Raw genomic sequence first — 18,359 nt, forward strand, 5'->3', positions numbered from 1 at the left:
GTTAGTAATGATAGCCCTGGTAAGAAAATTGCCAATCTTCAGCTTATTCAAAAATCCCAAGTCTTTATTAAGCCCAATCAACAAATGTGCAGTTTGAATTCTATTTTTGCATCTCCCTGACAAATCTCTAATTAAAAATACAATGATTTTGAATATCACACTAAGGCAGTGGATTACAGTTTATGCCTTCTTATTTCTAAATGTTAATATGAAAGTCCACCATCTAGAGAGTTCTCCCCACCTTTTATATATGTTAATAAAGAATTTCAGAAAAACTAAGACTATAAGCAAAATCTCTGTATAGATGTGAGAGCTTTGATGACAAAGGCCTCTGGTGCACATACACACTCAAGTTTTTGCATTTTTTATGAACAAAAAAACGTCTTAACTGTTGACTCTATTATTTTTTTAAGGATTTTATTTCATCATGAGAGACACAGAGAGGCAGAGACATAGGCAGAGGGATAAGCAGGCTCCCCACGGGGAGCCCATTGTAGGACTTGATACCAGAACTTCAGGATCACCCCTGAGCTGAAGGCAGATGCTCAACCGCTGAGCCACCCAGGTGTCCCTTAACTGCTGACTTTAAAACATTATTTGCTATTTTACTATTTTCTTAGCATACCAGGTAGAAAATAGTTTTTGGCCTAGGGAATCCATAATAAAATCTCGGAGGCACACTGCATTTGGGTTAAGGCGTGGATGGTAGATTAGATTACTGTTGTGCAAATATTCACAACCTCCCCTGCCCCCAACCTAGGTAGGAAGAGTATACATCCATGATCCACTGATGTGGGATTCGGCCTGTAACCTCTGCTAATGGGATATTAGTGGGCATGACGTAAATAGACTTCAAGTGTGCTTGTGTGATTATGGGCTTGGGGTCATTCTGTTCCTACTGTATCACTGCTATGAGAAGAGGTTAAAGGTAGCTCCTGGTGCAGAGGATGAGAGATACATATAGCAGACTTGTATCCTTGCTTCAGCTAGGAGCCAAGCCCAAACAAAGTCAGCCAAAATGATAAAACATCAGCCAACTTGCAGAGGCATGAGAGAGAAATAAATTCTTACTGTATGCATTGAATTTGGGTTTCTTCCTTTTTACACCACACCACCGTGACAATAGCAAACTGATTCAACCCAATGTTCAAAGAACTACACAGGCATTTTTAAGCTCTTCCAGGCCAAACTCTGGTTCACTACTTACCCAGGCAAGGTACATTAGAGTCATTGCTCGAATTGTTAAACCGAGACACCAAACAATGTGAGATCAGTTGAAAATAACATTCTCTACAAAAATTATTTAATGCAAAATTACTAAGCATTTATATTAAAATACACATAAATCTCAGTTATCTTATACCATCAACAATATGTTCATCCTGACATTCACCAAATATTTTTTAATATCTATTATGCATTACCAGGCACATGCGAGGATCATTCAGATTCCTGATGAAGTATGCATAAGGAGTGGTACAAAGTTCAAGAAGCACAGGAAATAAGATCCATCTAGGAACATTTTGACACATTCTCCTCATCACCTTCATCCCATGTTGTCTCAAATGGTGTCTTAACTTCTTTCCTGCTGACTCGGCTGTTTCAGAAGTTTTACTACTACTACTGTTCAGTACATTTCTCTACTTTTTTTTTTTTTACTTTGTTTTTACAGCATTTTAAATAAAATGTTGCCAAGAGGAAAATTCTCCCAGAAAACCTACCTTTCTAGTTTAGAGAAATTTGGTTCTTGGGAATAGGAGAAAAGAATGGTAAAATACTCAAATTTTTACTACTGTGCTCTGTGAAATCTGTGTTCTATCAGCTTTAAGCAAATCACTTAGCTTCACTGTGCCTCAGTTTCCTTTCTCATCTGTCAGATGGGGAAAAGAATAATATATACCTGTGCTCCTTGGCACTGACATAATCACACGATGTATCTGAAAATACTAAAGTAATATAAGTCATTTCTTTCTCTTTATTTAGAGGCACTTTTCAATCATATCAAGTTTTCTTCTTATAAAAAAAACCCTTTCACTATTGCAATAATATATCTCTTATACAGCATCTCCCACTAAATGAAAATGCATTTCCTTTTTATAAAAGCAAGGGAACAATTTTATATGGAAAATTTTTTTTTCTAAATTTCTCTTCTAGCATCGCTATTATGGATATGCTTGTGTGTGAGTTTACTGCTACACAATGGTCCAAATGGCCCCAAATAGATCTTGTCAATGAACAGTTTGCTATTATGATTGATATGTTCACACCACAATTGTGTTTCATAAAATATGTATGTTGTTTTGTTTTATTTGGTTTCATTCTTTCTTATTTCTCTATGATGTTTTTGTTTGAAGTTGATGTGTCTGTCTCAGCTATATAGCTTGGTCACTCACACATGGGACCTTTCTTGGTGTTTGTGTTTGGACTCTTTATCCAATCATCAATCCAAGAACCAGAAAAAGGAAACAAAAACTGGTTTCATTCAAATAGTAAATAGTTTGGCGCAGTGCAGAAGGGAATTGTTTGTAAAAGGGAATTGTTGTTTAAAACCATTATTGAAAAAAAATAAAATAAAACCATTATTGAGGGGTGCCTGGGTGGCTCAGTCAAGTTAGGTGTCTGCCTTCAGTTCAGGTCATGATCCTAGGGTCCTGGGATCAAGCCCCACATTGGGCTCCCTGCTCAGCAGGGAGTCTGCTTCTCCCTCTCCCCTTGTTCCTCCCCTAGCTTCTTCTCTCTCTCAAATAAATAAAATCTTTTTAAAAACCATAATTGAAAATTTCAAATATAATTTCTGTATTATATACTTCTCTGTATATATTTTATTACTTATATATCCTATACCTCATTGCTATGGCTATTTCAGAGCTATTACTCTTTAAACTCCTCTACAGTTTTAAAAAATGTCAAATCCTGAAAACAGAGTTTTAAAAAAACCATCCAGGTGCTAAGATAAAACTCCTATTGAAAGATCTAGATTAAAACTAAAGTTTAACAGGAAATACTTGTCTTGATTTAAAAGCCCAATGTTCTTTTATGAATAATTTTCTGAAAATGACAACAAATGTACACATGCCTTAATAGTTAGCACAACATTAAGGGTAGGTGCAATAGAACCTGAAACTTAGTAATTCTGGAGAGAGTTTCTTCAGTTTTGGAAAGGCATGACTCTAACTAAGCAATAAGGAAGTTAATTACTTCAAAGCTTGTTGATTCATTCTAAGAAAATACATTTTTAAATATCATATCCATCCTAAGGCTCAGCTTGGTGTCTTACATTATACATAATACAGCTGCAAAGACCCCATAAACCATGTACCACTGAAAATAGGAAAGGACCTCCCTAATGCAAATACCAAATATCACACATTAATCACAATATGCTTTGCCATCAATTTCACATTTACATATAACTGCAATGCATACAGCCATTTTGTTTTGAATGAATTTTAGGTGCATTTTAAAAATGCATTATACTTATAGACACTGACATTTTTAAAAGCTGTTCAAGTTGAAATCAAATTAGAACAAACCAGTTAATATTCGTTTTTAATAGGAACACAAATGACTCAGGGTAGGAAAAGCCAATAATGAGTTGTTCTACTTTGCCATCATAATGCGCATTTAATGTGTTGTCCTTCAACAGCAACACGATACCAACATTAACAGAACATCTGCTTTCTGCTGTTTTTCAAATGTGACAGTTTTTTTCTGAACCAACTATGCTATGGAAGTTAATTTCACCGAATTCTCTAGATGCCTTAACTAGAGATACTGAGTATATAAGCTTAACTCTTCACAGAATGTATTTATTTATTCATTACTTTATTATGCTTGTGGTTTAACAATCTTCTGAGTGGATTAATTTATTCATTGACATTGAATGAGAGCTTACTATCTCTGCTAATTAAGAATAAAAATATTTTGGGTATTCATAGGAATTGTAAGCTCTGGTACCAAAATGTTAACAATTTTTATGTATATTCAAGAGAATTATGGGTGCTTATTTTCTATATATCTAAGTCTTCTGTAATGAGTCAGCTTCTCTACCCATTCTTTAAATGCTGGCTTGCCTTCGTATTTCTTCTCTTACTCTGCTCTTTTTCTTGCCATTCTCATTCATGTTCATTGCTTCTATTTTCAGATACCTGCTCAGGACCTCAGAGGTACATCTTAAGGTCAAATCTCTCTGATCTTTTGGCTTCATATATATTTCTGCTTGCCTGATACCTTCCCTTGAATATTTATCAAAAGTGCTTCCCCTGCAACCTTTTTAAAGTTGAACTCACAGCCATAGCCCCAAATTCCATCCATTCTGATGCCCAATCTTGGTAAATTATCCACCTGTAGAATCCCCAGTCTCAGCAGGTGATGCAAGTGTGCAAGCACATGTGCATATCAGGGATACAAGCGGGCATTTTGGACACAGTTTTTTCCTACACCATCCATATGCAAACTAACATGTAAGTCCTGCAGATTCTGTTCATACATGGCTTCCTCATCTATGCAGATTTCTCCATCTCTAGTGTCATAATCCTGCGATACTGTGCAGGTATCCAGGGTTCTTTTTCCTACATGTTTTTGTTTTTGATTTTGCCTTGTTTCTCTTAATCTTTTTTCTACAATGCTGCCACAGAGATCTTTAGAAAATGCATATCTGGGGGCACCTGGCTCATTGGTTGAGCATCTGCCTTCGGCTCAGAGCATGATCCCAGGGTCCTGGGATCGAGTCCCGCATCAGGCTCCCCACAGGGAACCTGCTCCTCCCTCTACCTATATCTCTTTCTCTGTATGTCTCTCATGAATAAATAAATAAAATCTTTAAAAAAAAAAAAAAGAAAATGCATATCTGATCAGGTCATTTCCCTGCCTTAATACCTTCAGTGGTTTTATTTTTCACCTGAGAAAAAACCCAAGCTCCTTACTACTCTTCCCATTGATTTTTGCACTCAAACCAAAGTGGTCTTCTTCCAGTCTGAGTGTACCAAATTTGTTCCTTTGTCAGACCCTTGCACGGGCAGATGCCTTCAGGTATAGTCGACAAACCTTACCCCACCTTTGTTATTCTAATTCACATTTATCCTCTTCCTAAATTAAAAGACTAATTCTTGAGGATAGCCTTCCCAAACTCACTGAGTCAAATAGTATCTTACTATTTTATCTCCCCGTCCTTTACCTTCATAACCTTGAACAGTTTGCAATAAATGTGTGTGTATGTCTACTGGATTTATACCTGTCTTTCCCACTAGATGATAAGCTCTATGAAGACAGTGTCTGCCCATATTTTGTTCATGATTTTATCCTCAGCTCCCAGCACAATGCATGGCCAAATTCTTTACCAGTAAATAACTATTGAATTGAAGATTGTGATATTTTATACTCAGGAAAATATTAAATTTGGGGGGTGAAATATACGAAGTCTGATTGGTATTCAAAGTGCACAGAATCAGATCAGATTCACTTATAGTAAGAATGCATGAATCTGGCTTTGAGATTCCACTTCTGACTTGACTAAAAAAAAAAACAACAACAACAACAACAACACCTAAATGTCCATCAGATGGAAACAACATAGTTTCTCCTAAATAAGAGAGCTAAGTTGGGCAGCCCAGGTGGCTCAGCGGTTTAGCGCCGCCTACAGCCTGGGGCATGATCCTGGAGACCAGGGATCGAGTCCCACGTTGGGCTCCCTGCATGGAGCCTGCTTCTCCCTCTGCCTGTGTCTCTGCCTCTCCCTCTCTCTCTCTCTGTATCTCAAATAAATAAATAAATAAATAAATAAATAAATAAATAAATCTTTAAAAAAAGAGAGAGAGAGCTAAGCTAAGAGCATATTTCCTAAAGGTCTTCTCAACTGAATGTTCAGAGTGATTCTATTGTGAGCAATGTCTTTGCAATAGATACCACATTGTTTTTCATTATAATGATTTTAATACTAGCTTATAGTTGAGACAGCTTTTATAACCACCATTTTGATTATCAAAATTCTGAATAACATGACAAAGAGAAAACAAAAGAAAAAGTGCAAAGAGGAAGTATTGAACAGTGCTGATTACAATACACAATACTGAAGAACGTTGTTTATCCCCTGTCAAGGAGTCTCTGCTTCTTCTAACCAGAAAAAGAACTCTTCTCACACCCCTCTTTTTCTATTGCTGAGTCCAAGCCTTTGCTATTTTTGATTTTGGTCAAGTTCCTGGCTATAGTAAATAGAAACTAAATACATAAATGAAAGCTTTTCCATTTCACAAGCCTCCCTCTCCATGCCTATATAAACCGGTAACTAAAAGTCATACCAGAGGCTGTGTACAATGATGCACAGAGCAAACATGTAACGTTGGGGGTCCTCAGTAAATAAGCAGTTCACATTATTTTCATTTTAAAATATTTGTCTTGCCTCCATACTCTTTCCCTTCATATCCCTGTGACTCACCAGTGGACAGGTATTTTAGAGAATGGGGTGGGAAGACCTGTGCGCCCCATCCCACAACTCCATCACACTTTAGATGTGAAAAGCAGTCTGGGGAACTAAGTGAATTACATTTTCGGGTCACAACCACTTCTTTCTTGGGACACATCTCACTTGCCTTATAGTAGTCGATAATTGGTTTTTCTGTCCCTTCTTACATGCCCCGTGAGTGCACATGCACACACAAGATGCTTAGCTGGAACATGCCACTCAGAGTGAGCATATAAAGAAAACAACTGAACAACAAACCCAAACTTCTCAACACATCAGATTTTAAATGTTCAAAATACCCCAGTATCCCTTCAGAACTTTCAAACATTGTTTTCTTTGTAAGTAAAAATATATTCTTTTCATATATGACTTGAATGACTGCTAATGTCTAGAATAACCAAATTTTTAGAATAACCAAATGTCGAGGTGCCTGGGTAGCTCAGGAGTTTAGCACCTGTCTTTGGCTCATGTCATGATCCCAGGGTCTTGGGATCGAGTCCCGCATCGGGCTCCCCGGAGGGAGCCTGCTTCTCCCTCTGCATATGTCTGCCTCTCTCTGTGTGTCTCTCATGAATAAATAAATAAAATCTTTTTAAGAAGTAACCAAATTTTTCTCTTTATTTGGTAGGCATCCTTTTGTTCCTTCATTTTGAAAAAAAAAAAAAGATTTCTAACAATCCTTTTTTTTTTTTTAAGATTTTATTTATTTATTCATGAGAGACACACAGAGAGAGGCAGACATATGCAGAGGGAGAAGCAGGCTCCCTCCGGGGAGCCCGATTCTGGACTCGATCCCAAGACCCTGGGATCTGACATTAGCCAAAGACAGGTGCTAAACTCCTGAGCCACTCAGGCATCCCTAATAATACTTCTTTTAAAGATAAAATATACAAGCCTCTAGTGTATAAGTGGACTAAACTTGTGTTGTTGGTAGGCATTTTTTTTCCTCCTTAAATCCCTGTACTTTTCCCATTTTCAGCCAAGAAAAATTTTGCCAGCTACCTGGTCGGAACTTCTATGATTATTATTATGGATATGTCGTTATTCTATTTGGCCAATTACTCCTTTCCAAGTGAATTAATGGCATTTCATTTGAAACTCCTTTTGAATTGCCTACACATTTTCTATAGAGTCTAAAATTCCTTTGCATTTGTAGTAAGTGCCGGTGACAAGCAGTAAATACTTGCAATAGGCTAGTTTACCAACCTCTCAGAATAGAATCTGAAGCCTAGGCAGGGAAAGGTATGGTCAGGTTGAGAGGCATGCTGGAAGTGAGCCGTCACTGAAATTCAGATGTCCATGTTCCAGTTGAGTGATCCATGCATCATCCCTCATTTTGTTATGTGACCATTCCTATGCCTCTGAAAATAGTAGGATGTAAGAGTAATTTATTGCTTCTTACGTTTAGAGTTGCTCTGATGCAAAGAAGAATGAACGAATGGTTGTTACTACCTACTCCATTCTTAGCATGATGCTTAGCCTTCTGTGTATTTGTTAAAGAAACAATAAGCAGAAAGAGAGTAGCTGTTGAGTTGATAAAACATGAAAACATTAATGATGAAATGACAGATCCCTTAAAGTTCAGTGTCTGAATGCAGCCTTTCAGTTTGGGGATGAGAAGCCTTAATTTTGCCTATTGCAGCACATAGCTCATTTAAGCAGTTCCCTGATGCATGCTAACAGCCATCACACACGATTGTTTCAAAGAAGGTAAAAACAACAACAAACCAAAACAACAGCATTAGAGACTTAAAACCTTTTGTTCTAAATTTAGTACAATATATGCAACTTGGGAGTTCCAGCTATAGTTATGGTCAGAAATTCTGTAATCATTTATTTTTTCAAGGTGTGATAGGCAGAATTTTAAGATTACCCCCAATAGCCCACACCCCATATAATCCTCTCCCTTTGAATGAAGGACCTATGAATATGATGGGTCACTCCCACTCCCATCACTCCCATGATTAAGTTATATTACATGCCACAGCTGACTTTAAGAAAGGGAGGTTATCCTTGGTCGACCAGACCTATTTAGGTGAGCCCTCAAAAGGGGCAAGATTCATTCTTCCTGGAGAAATGGATTCAAGTGCTGGGGATTCTCCATCAGGGAGATTCTCCACTGATGGCCCTGAAAATGAAGAGGGCCACATGGCAAGGCATGTAGTCCATTTCTAGGAGCTAAGAGTGGCCCCTATCTGACAGCCAGCAAAGAAATGGAGACCTCAGCGCTACAGTGACAGGTTAACTGGATTCGGCCAAGTGGACCCTTCCCAAAGCCTCCTGATAAGAATGCAGCCCAGCAACAAAACACTTTGAATGTGAAGACCTGAGCAGAGAACACAAATGAGTTGTATCTACACCACTGACCAAAAGAACTGTGAGATAATAGATGGGTGTTATTTTAAGCCACTAAGTTTGACATAATTTGTTATGCAGTGACAAAAAACTAAGATACTGGTATCTCAAAGGATGGATCAAGACTGATTTTTAGGACTTTCTCAAAGTTTCTTTCTTTTTTTTTTTTTTAGTTTAGAGATTTTATTGATTCACGAGAGATGCAGAGAAGGGGGCAGAGACATAGGCAGAGGGAGAAGCAGGCTCCCTGTGGGGAGCCTGATGTGGGACTCGATCCCAGGACCCTGGGATCACAACCTGAGCCAAAGGCAGATGCTCAACCACTGAACCACCCAGGTGCCCCTCAAAGTTTCAATCCAGTAAATATTTCTAAACGAGTAGTAATTCGTGAAACTTCCAAAGTATTTTCTCATATATACTTTTATTTCATCATCCCACCAATTCAGTAAAAAGAATATCCTTGGGGCACCTGGGTGGCTCAGTCAGTTAAGCGGCTGCCTTCAGCTCAGGTTGTGATCCCAGGGTCCTGGGATGGAGCTCCACAGAGTCCGACTCCCTGCTTAGTGGGGTGCTTAGTGGGGAGTCTGCTTCTCCCTCTTCTTCCTCCCACTTGTGTGCGCACTGTCTCCCCTCCCCCAAATAAATATATAAATAAAGTCTTATAAAAAGGGTTCTACCTATAGATATATTTTAGCTAATAATCTCAGAAGAAATGACAGAACTCAAGAATTACAGTTCAGCAGCCCCTAAGGGATTAATGGATGACACTGATGATCATCAATGATTGCCAGCATTACCACAAAGGAAACAATAGATGTTATGTGTCTCCTAATGGAATTAACTTCAATGTCACTCCATGTGATGGAGAATTTCCATAATAAAATTATTTTATTATAAATCTGTCTTTAACTTTGAAAACCCGAATAAAATGGAACCCATTTTTAGCAAAATACAAATCACTAAATAGGTCCATAAAGAAATATAAAACTTTCATTGAACAATATAATCTGAAACTGGAGTCCTGATAACTTTTCAGGACAAATTTTGCCCTCAGAATGTACCAGAATCAGCCAGGTTGAAAGGTCATTAACATCAAATGATAAAGGAAAAGCTAATCACTACACTACATAAGCTCTTACAAGCCATACAAGAAGATGGGAAATTATTCAACAACTTTAACAGGCTAACTATCCTTGATACAAAGACCAGATGAGTATGTCCAAGAAAAAAATATTTGAGTCAAGCTCACTCATATCCATATTCTAAATAAATTCATAGCATATTCAATACAGCAGTGAATTAAATGAAGAAATAGTCTGTGTCCAAGGAATGCAAAGATCATATCACATTAGAAAAAATTGCAAATTGGAATTCACTATGTTAACAGAGAAGAGAGAGCATTTTGTCATGTTCTGAAAGAAAAAACCCTTTGATAAAAATTCAACACCAGTTCATGCTAGTGACTGTTAGCAAATGTATTAGAATTTCCATATTGTAAAAAAAAATTTTTTTAAGATTTTTTATTTATTTATTCATGAGAGACAGAGAGAGAGAGAGAGAGAGGCAGAGACCCAGGCAGAGGGAGAAGCAGGCTCCATGCAGGGAGCCCGACGTGGGACTCGATCCCGGATTTCTAGGATCACGCCCCAGGCCGAAGGCAGCACTAAACCGCTGGACCACCCAGGGATCCCCCTCCATATTGTGAAATTACCAGCACACATACATAAGTGTGAAATGTTAAAACATTCCCACTAAAGTCAGAACAGGACATGGCAGTGTGGTAAATTTCTAGTGTTCAAACCCAGACTGGTTTGCATAGCCAGCATATAGCCATACATAGGAGTAAGAAAATGAAATTTACAGTTTATGAAAAGAGATATTGAGATTCCCTAATAGAGAACTCGAAAGAAATTGGCTGTAAAATATTCAAATGTATAAGGAACTTCAGGATACTGATGTAGATCACTACCGCAAAATCAGAAGTCTAGCCACACAAAATAAATAACAATATATCATAGAAAATATACCATTCAAACAGTAGCATCATCAAAAATATACTGAAGAAAGAGAACTAAGAAGTATGTACATGGCCTTTATGGAAGCAAATATAAATAACAGACTTAGGTAAAGGAAGTCTCAAATAGCAAAATACCATGTTTATTTACCATGAGTGGAATCTTGTACACATGTCAATTCTCCTTAAATTATTTACAGATTTCTACCTTACCTGATGTATTTGGCTTCACGTCAGCAGAAGAGAAGTAGCCCAGCACCAACAAGACATCAAGGTATGACACTGAGGACTGAGGGGAGAACCCACCCAAAAAGATGGAGCAACAGAGAGGTCCCCACCCTCGGCCCCACCCACCCCTGTGAGTCTTGGAAGGCCCCAATCATGGTTGCTTGGCTCTGCTCCTAACTTACTTTCTACTTGGGGTTCTGAGGGAAATGAAAGCCTTGGTCTGAGGTGAGGTGGCTAAGTTCACCAGAGAAAGAAGCCTCAGGCTCAAGCTGTCAGGAGTCAGGAAGGACCCCTGTTTGAGTTCTACATAATTCTTCCGCCAGCGGAATGGAGGGGAATACCCTAGAAATCCACCCGAGCCTTTATGGTGGAAGCCCAGGTGGGCGTGGCCGGAAGTGCTCATGTTGTCTTCCGTTAACCCCGCCCGTTAGGGAGCCCCAGAGCTTGTTGGGAGAGGTATAAAGGTGTGGTCTTATGCCAGCGAAGGGAGGAGTCCTGGGACTGGACAGATGTCAAGGTGAGTAACTTGTTGGAACTGCAGAGGTGCACTCCTTTCAGAGCTGGGGTGGGGGCAGCCCTGGTGGCTCAGCGGTCTAGTGCCATCTTCGGCTCAAGGCGTGATCCTGGAGTCCTGGGATCGAATCCCACGTCGCGCTCCCTGCATGGTGCCTGCTTCTCCCTCTGCCTGTGTCTCTGCCTCTCTCTTTCTCAGTCTCTCATGAATAAATAAAAAATTAAAAAAAAAAAAAAGACTCATTTGAAAGAACTGGGGTGACCCAAAGAGCCCTGCCCTATTCCGGCGTGCCTCACCCCCACTGCCCTGAACTCGTGGCTCTAGCGTGGCTTTTAGGCCTGACACCCTCACTTGCGCTTCGGGATTTGCTGAGTGGCAGGCCTTTGTCCAAAGGGGCAGCCTCAAGTCAGCAGAGGGAGGTTTCAAGGAGTCAATAAATTTCTGAGTTAGAACTGGGGTGACAACCACCCCCAAAAGGGAAGAGGTTCATGGAGTCCTGCCCACCCCTGCTTTGTGGGTTCCTAAGACAGTACCCTTAAGGGGATAAACAGAGACACCTTTTCTTGGAGCTTGGGTAGAACATCCTTAGCGAGGCTTTGCATACCATCTCTTCATATTCCAGGGTGACCTCTTCATCAAGCTAACTGCTTGCACACCCGCCTGCTGTCCCTGACCAGAGTCACCATGCCTAGAGGTCAGAAGAGTAAGCTGCGTGCCCGTGAGAAGCGCCGCCAGGCCCGTAGTGAGGCCCAGGACCTGGAGCGTGCTCAGGCCACCGCACCAGCTGCAGGGGAGTCCTTCTCCACTGCCTGTGCTCTCTCGGGAGGCCACCCTGAGAATTTTCCTGCTGCTGCAACAGCTAGCAGTCCTCAGGCACCTAAGGGAGCCTCAGGTTCCACCAGTGCTAGTGTAGCCGTGTCATGCACTGACTCAGATGAAGGTGCCAAGAGCGAAGATGAAGGAAGCCCCAACTCCTCTAGTGGCACTGAGGTCTCACGCAGAGACCCATTAAACAAGAAGGTGGTTCTGTTGGTACAGTTCCTACTGCAGAAGTATCAAAATAAAGAGCCAATTACCAAGGCAGACATGCTGAAGTTGGTCATCAAAAAGTACAGGTGTCATTTCAATGAGATCCTAAAGAGAGCCTCTGAGCACATGGAGCTGGCCTTCGGTGTCGATCTGAAGGAAGTGGATCCCATCCGGCACTGCTATGCCCTAGTCAGCAAACTAGACCTCACCTTCGATGGGACGATGCGCGAAGAAGAGAACATGCCCAAGACGGGCCTCCTGATGATTGTGCTGGGTGTGATCTTCATGAAGGACAACTGCGCCGCCGAGGAGGAGGTCTGGGAAGTCCTGAATATGATGGGTGTCTATGCCAACAGGAAGCACTTCATCTATGGGGACCCCAGGAAGGTCATCACCGAAGATCTGGTACAGCTAAGGTACCTGGAGTACCGCCAGGCACCCGACAGCTTCCCTCCACGCTACGAGTTCCTGTGGGGGCCCAGGGCCCATGCTGAGACCAGCAAGATGAGAGTCCTGGAGTTTTTAGCCAAGGTTCATGACACGGTCCCCACTGCCTTCCCAGCCTGGTATGAAGAGGCTTTGAAAGATGAGGAAGAGCGAGCCCAAACCCGAGCTGCTGCCCGGGCTCAGACTGCCGCCCTGGTCCGAGCACGTGCCAGGGCCTTGGCTGGGGGCGTCTCCCACACTAAGTGAGGGCTGAGGCTGGTCGAGAAGGTGTGTCACCATTCTAACGGGGGCGGGGGTGGGGAGGCAGGGCCTGGCTAGTGGAGCCTGTGTCATTTGGTGTTCCTGTTGTGTATATCAGTAACATGGAATTTCATTTCTTTTTTTAGGTTGTATTTCAGATGTTGAAGTTTGATGCAGATTGTTTTCTTTGTGGAAGAGAAAAAGTGGTCAACATTCTAAGTAGTAGATGGCCAGGGTGGGTCTGGAAGGAACACAGTGAATATCATCTTTGTGTTCCTGTTCTGTCTGGTAAACTTAGGGTGTTTTTTTTGTTGTTCTCTTTTTCTTTCTTTCTTCTCTTTTTCTTTCTTTCTTCTCTCTTTCTTTCTTTTTCTCTTTTTTCCTTTCTCTCTTCCTTTCACTCTTTTGCCTTTTGTCATATTTCAAATATTATTTCTTTAATAGAAAGTTTACACTAATTTTTAAATAAAAATTTATTAATGATTTGGGTATTCATTGCTGTCTAATAGATTTAAGATTAGGAGTCTTATTCTTTAGTAAAACAAATTAGGAAGCCTTTCATGTTTACCCAAACAGAACAATAAAACATGGCATTATACCAAGCATTCCCTTTGAAATGCAAAAAAAAATTAGCAGTAAAATTACTGGGATCGGAAAATGGAGGGGAGAGAAGTAAAAGAGGCTCAGTTCTTGGTTTCCCCTATCCATTTTAGTCTGTTCTGCAAGAAGATACATAGCTAGATTTGGTTTACTTACTAAAGAATGTAGGAGAAATAAAACATTTGAAAACTAGAATTCGTGTTTGCTGGCTCATTTATTTTACAAATACTAATTGAATGTCTGCTCTTTGAAAGTCACGGTGTTAGAAGTGGGGAAGCTAGGATATAAAACACTCCTGGCCTTAGGATTGCACAGTCTGGGAACAGTAATCATATAAAGAAGATGGTACGAGACCCTCTAAGACCTAATGGACCAATAAGAAGGAGTAAAGGGGTAAGGAGGCCAGGAGAGGGTTGAGAGAAGTGGGACAGGGAGCGTGTCTGGCTGAGCCATAAGATATAAATTCTCTGAAGAAAGGCAGTTGGGGGTTTGGGGAAATTACAAGCCCCTCGGGGTGGGTGGTGGGGAGTGGACAGACAGTATTTAAGCTGCCTGGTGGGCCACGCAAGGTTGTGGGGCTGGGGAGCAAAGGGTGGACAGACAGATGCTTTCTCGGTGTTGAAGGACAACAGAATGCAAACCTGCCCTTGTGTGACTTTGGTACCATCATCGGTAAACCAGAGGAAGACCTCCTCCGGAGGCAGAAATGGAAGCTAGCCTGTGTTCTCGTTCACTGGCACTCGGACAAAGAGCGTAGTCTCGTTGTAGGCACAGCATCTTCAGGGTGCTGCTCCTCTGAGGTACAATGTTGAGGAGTTACTGTGTTGGCTCTCTCTGCTCTGAATTGGGTGGGGAGCCAGGTCCCAATTCATTGAAAGATTACCTACATGATCACAAGTGTAATTTTGCAAATTCTGACGGAGGATTAGATTCTTGGCGGCAATGAAATGAGTGAAAATTGGGCTGGTCTGGATGGGAAGGTCTTGATTTTTGACACATTCTGGGACATCTGAGTTGCATCTAGCTGGAAGAGACTCTTCCATACCCAAGTTGAGTAATTTAACCTGAACTGGAGAAAGCTTTCTTTAGTTTTGCTTGCTAAGAAGCATGAGGGTTAGTTTGGTGTTATTTGTCCTAGAAAGCTGCATATTGTGTGGTATCTCCTGAATTAAAAAATAAATTTCAAAAAAATAAAAAAAAAAAAACTCCCTGGAGCAGAAGATGGTATCATCTGCAGTTAAAAAATACGTATATCGGGCAGCCCTGGAGGCTTGGGTTGAGCGCCACCTTCGGCCTGGGGCGTGATCCTGGGATCCCAGGATCGAGTCCCACGTCGGGCTCCCTGCAAAAAGCCTGCTTCTCCCTCTGCCTGTGTCTCTGCCTCTCTCTCTGTCTTTCATGAATAAATAAGTAAAATCTTAAAAAAAAATATGTGCATCAAATCCTATGATAACTACCATTCATGGAAGACCTAGTATTTTCCACTTCCTCTGCCAAGTGCTTCATATCCGTTCCATTTATTCCATTACTCCCACAGGATGGGGCTCATCAGACATACTTTGCAGCTGAACTTGTAATTTTCTCAAGGTCACGTGGCTGATAAGTGGCAGAGCTGAGACTAGATCCCTGGTTATATTTGTCTGGGGCCCACACTTTTCCACTCCTCCAGCCTGATGCGACCTTCTGTCTCTTCATTTTCTGTTCTTACTCCAAGGTGTATCCCGGGTAATTGAAAATGTAGATGCTCTAGCCAAAGTGCTAAAAGCAGTCCCTATGAAGGAAGGTGATTAGGAGAATACAGCACAGTTTGGGGATTCTCTGTGGGCTTTAGTGAGGCTCCTCTTGTCCCAGCACGTTCCTGCATTATAGTACTTGGCTCCTAAGCATCCCCAGTGTGCCCTACTGTTCAAATTGGAACCTCATTTGCCAGCCAGCTCTTCTCTGTGTCCACTGGAGGCTGCACCGGGCTTCCTGTGATACAGATAGTCCTGAATCACCTGCTCTCCCCTTAGAGCCTTCCACCTCGCTGCAGCTGTACCTTGGAGGTCCTGTCCCTTGGTCGAACCACAGACAGCAAAGTTTAGATACCTGATTACCACAGCACATGCACACCCCCCTCCCTGCCTCATCCCTACAAGGGTATCGAAGTGTCTTCCCAATGAGCTGGTGGTTAGAGTCTTACTTCTTGCAGAATATAGTGGCTCTTGGGATGTAACTGAAGTTAGATCTAAGGGGGTTTTGTGAACAACACAGATACTGTCAGTAGGATTTTGCAGGAGTGTGGTATTTGAGACTGGCCCCTAATATGTACACCAGTGACTGAGCTTACCTAGATGGTCAGCAACCGAAGCCTCCCCGGCACTTTGGTAACTGTGGAAATCACTGTCCAGCAAACAGCTACCGAGGCTGAATCTCTTAGAACCCAGAGATCTTTTTTTTTTTTTTAGCATTTATTTATTTATTCACGAGACACAGACAGAGAGAGAGGCAGAGACACAGGCAGAGGGAGAAGCAGGCTCCTCACAGGGAGCCCGATGTGGGACTCGATCCTAGATCCCAGGATCATGACCTGAGCTGAAGGCAGGCGCTCAACCACTGAGCTACCCAGGTGTCCCAACCCAGAGATCTTTTAAGAGGAGACAAAATGATTTCTTGACATACAGACATACTATCTTGGAATAGCAAAGCCTCTTAGCACTTGCCCCAGAGGAGGATGCTGGTTTGTCTTGGTGCCTAATGGCATCTGTAAAAGTGTCCTGCACATTCAGTCATGTCGAGGGTTGTTTTGTCTAACAAGTTAAAGTTTTGACCATGCTTCATAGAAAGAGAACATTCTCATCCTGTAGAGATTCTTGAATGCACTTAGAAGGTGAGTGCAGAAAGGTGCTATTGAGTGCAAAAGGCGAGCCCACCTTAGGGAGATTTTACAAGATCCCTTTGAAAAATATGACCCAGTATTTAAAAGCACCTGTCACATATCAGGACTGGAAAAAAAAATCGAAGAATTACAAGGCAAACTGGCCTCCTTAGAAACTCCAAGAAGACAGTTGTTTTTATAACAAATTCTAATAATTGATCTTTATCAAGCACCTACTCAGTTACAGTTTGTGGGAGAAGCTGCAAGTGCTCATGGACGTGTCTTGGTCTTCTTCCTGGGCTGACAGGGAGACTACATTCCCACCCCGTGTAGGAAGGGTCATGCGACTACCGTTGACCCTGAAATAAGAACAGAAAGTGTTTGACAGCTCCAGGCCAAAGTATTTGAGAACCAGTGTACCTCCTCCATTCTTTCTCTTTCATTCAGCAGCACACCCAGAGACCCTCACTGAGAAATGGAGCCTTTGGACGGGAGCAGCCTGGACCCCTGGGTTGTCTGACAGAAGAGGCCCCCACCAACCCTCATCAGACTATGTGTAGGAGATGCGAACCTCTGTTGTTTGAAGCCTTGGCAGGTTTGCTATTGTATCAGCTATTGGACACTTTGATTAATGCACAGCTACTATCTATGGTTAGATGAATTTAAATATTTTAATAACAAAGGTAATAGTACATATATTCTTGTGGAAACTTCTAACAATACAGATAAATTACCATCTCTCCTTGCCTCAAAATTCAGCCCTGAATTCTGACAACGAACAATCTGAGGTATGTCATTTCAAAGCTGACCCAAGACTTTTTCATATGTAGATGTGCTATAAAAATGTTTCGAATTCTTAAGATTTGCCATTAACAATGTGTATACTGTCCTGCCTCTTGACCTTGACTTAATAAAATGGACACAAGATATTTCCACAAGATCTACAGATCCACCACCCTCTTTTACCTGATCCCTAGAATTATTTTTTCATTTCAAATAGGTTTATTGAGATGTAATATACAAAAACCAGCTCATACTTAATAGGTATAGTTTGATGAGTTTGATGTACGTGTACATCCATAGACTCATCATCACGATCAAAGTAAGAGACATATCCATCACCTCCGAAAGGTTCCTTGTGTCCTGTTGGTGGTTTTTCTAAAAACACTTCACGTGAAATCTCTCAAGGAAATTTTAAGTGCGTAATACAGTACTGTTAACCATAGGCACAATGTTGTACAGCATGTCTTCAGAATTAATCCATCCTGTATCGGAGACTTTCTATCAATGGAGCAACACCCCATTCCCCCCTCTTCCCAGCCCCTGGTAACTGCCGATCTAATTTCTGATTCTATGAGTATGATGATTTTAGGTAACTCATGTGAACAGAACCATGCAGTATTTGTCCTTCTGTGCCTGGCTTCTTTCATTTAGTATAATGTGTTTCAGGCTCATCCATGTTGTCACAAGTGGCAGGATTTCTTTTTTTTTTCTTTTTTTTTTTTTTTTTTTTAGATTTTATTTATTTATTCATGAGAGACACAGAAAGAGAGGCAGAGACATAGGCAGAAGAAGAAGCAGGCTCCCTGTGGGGAGCCCAATGCAGGACTCAATC

General features: G+C 41.2%; 2 protein-coding genes across 8 annotated transcripts in view; one reads left to right on the forward strand and one right to left on the reverse strand.

The window, feature by feature from the left end:
* LOC119868421 (proteasome maturation protein-like) overlaps nt 1-11,422 on the reverse strand; it is a 135,730-nt gene extending 124,308 nt beyond the window's left edge. For all 5 annotated transcript variants that reach the window (XR_005386203.1, XR_005386202.1, XM_038587121.1 and 2 more), the window contains exon 1: nt 11,240-11,422. The gene's annotated coding sequence lies outside the window, so the exon portion shown is untranslated. The remainder of the gene's footprint in view (nt 1-11,239) is intronic.
* LOC119868419 (melanoma-associated antigen B18-like) overlaps nt 1-14,082 on the forward strand; it is a 273,155-nt gene extending 259,073 nt beyond the window's left edge. For 2 of the 3 annotated variants that reach the window (XM_038587117.1, XM_038587115.1), the window contains 3 exons: nt 11,030-11,103; nt 12,194-13,314; nt 13,434-14,082. In XM_038587117.1, the coding sequence (XP_038443045.1) occupies nt 12,256-13,293 (1,038 nt within the window). In that variant the 5' untranslated portion in view covers nt 11,030-11,103; nt 12,194-12,255 and the 3' untranslated portion in view covers nt 13,294-13,314; nt 13,434-14,082. Of the gene's footprint in view, nt 1-11,029; nt 11,104-11,488; nt 11,575-12,193; nt 13,315-13,433 lie in introns of all 3 variants that reach the window. The other variant, XM_038587116.1, reaches the window with a different exon arrangement.
* Nucleotides 14,083-18,359: the final 4,277 nt, after the last annotated feature.

The sequence above is a fragment of the Canis lupus genome, chromosome X (assembly GCF_011100685.1).
Source record: "Canis lupus familiaris isolate Mischka breed German Shepherd chromosome X, alternate assembly UU_Cfam_GSD_1.0, whole genome shotgun sequence".
Taxonomy (NCBI): domain Eukaryota; kingdom Metazoa; phylum Chordata; class Mammalia; order Carnivora; family Canidae; genus Canis; species Canis lupus.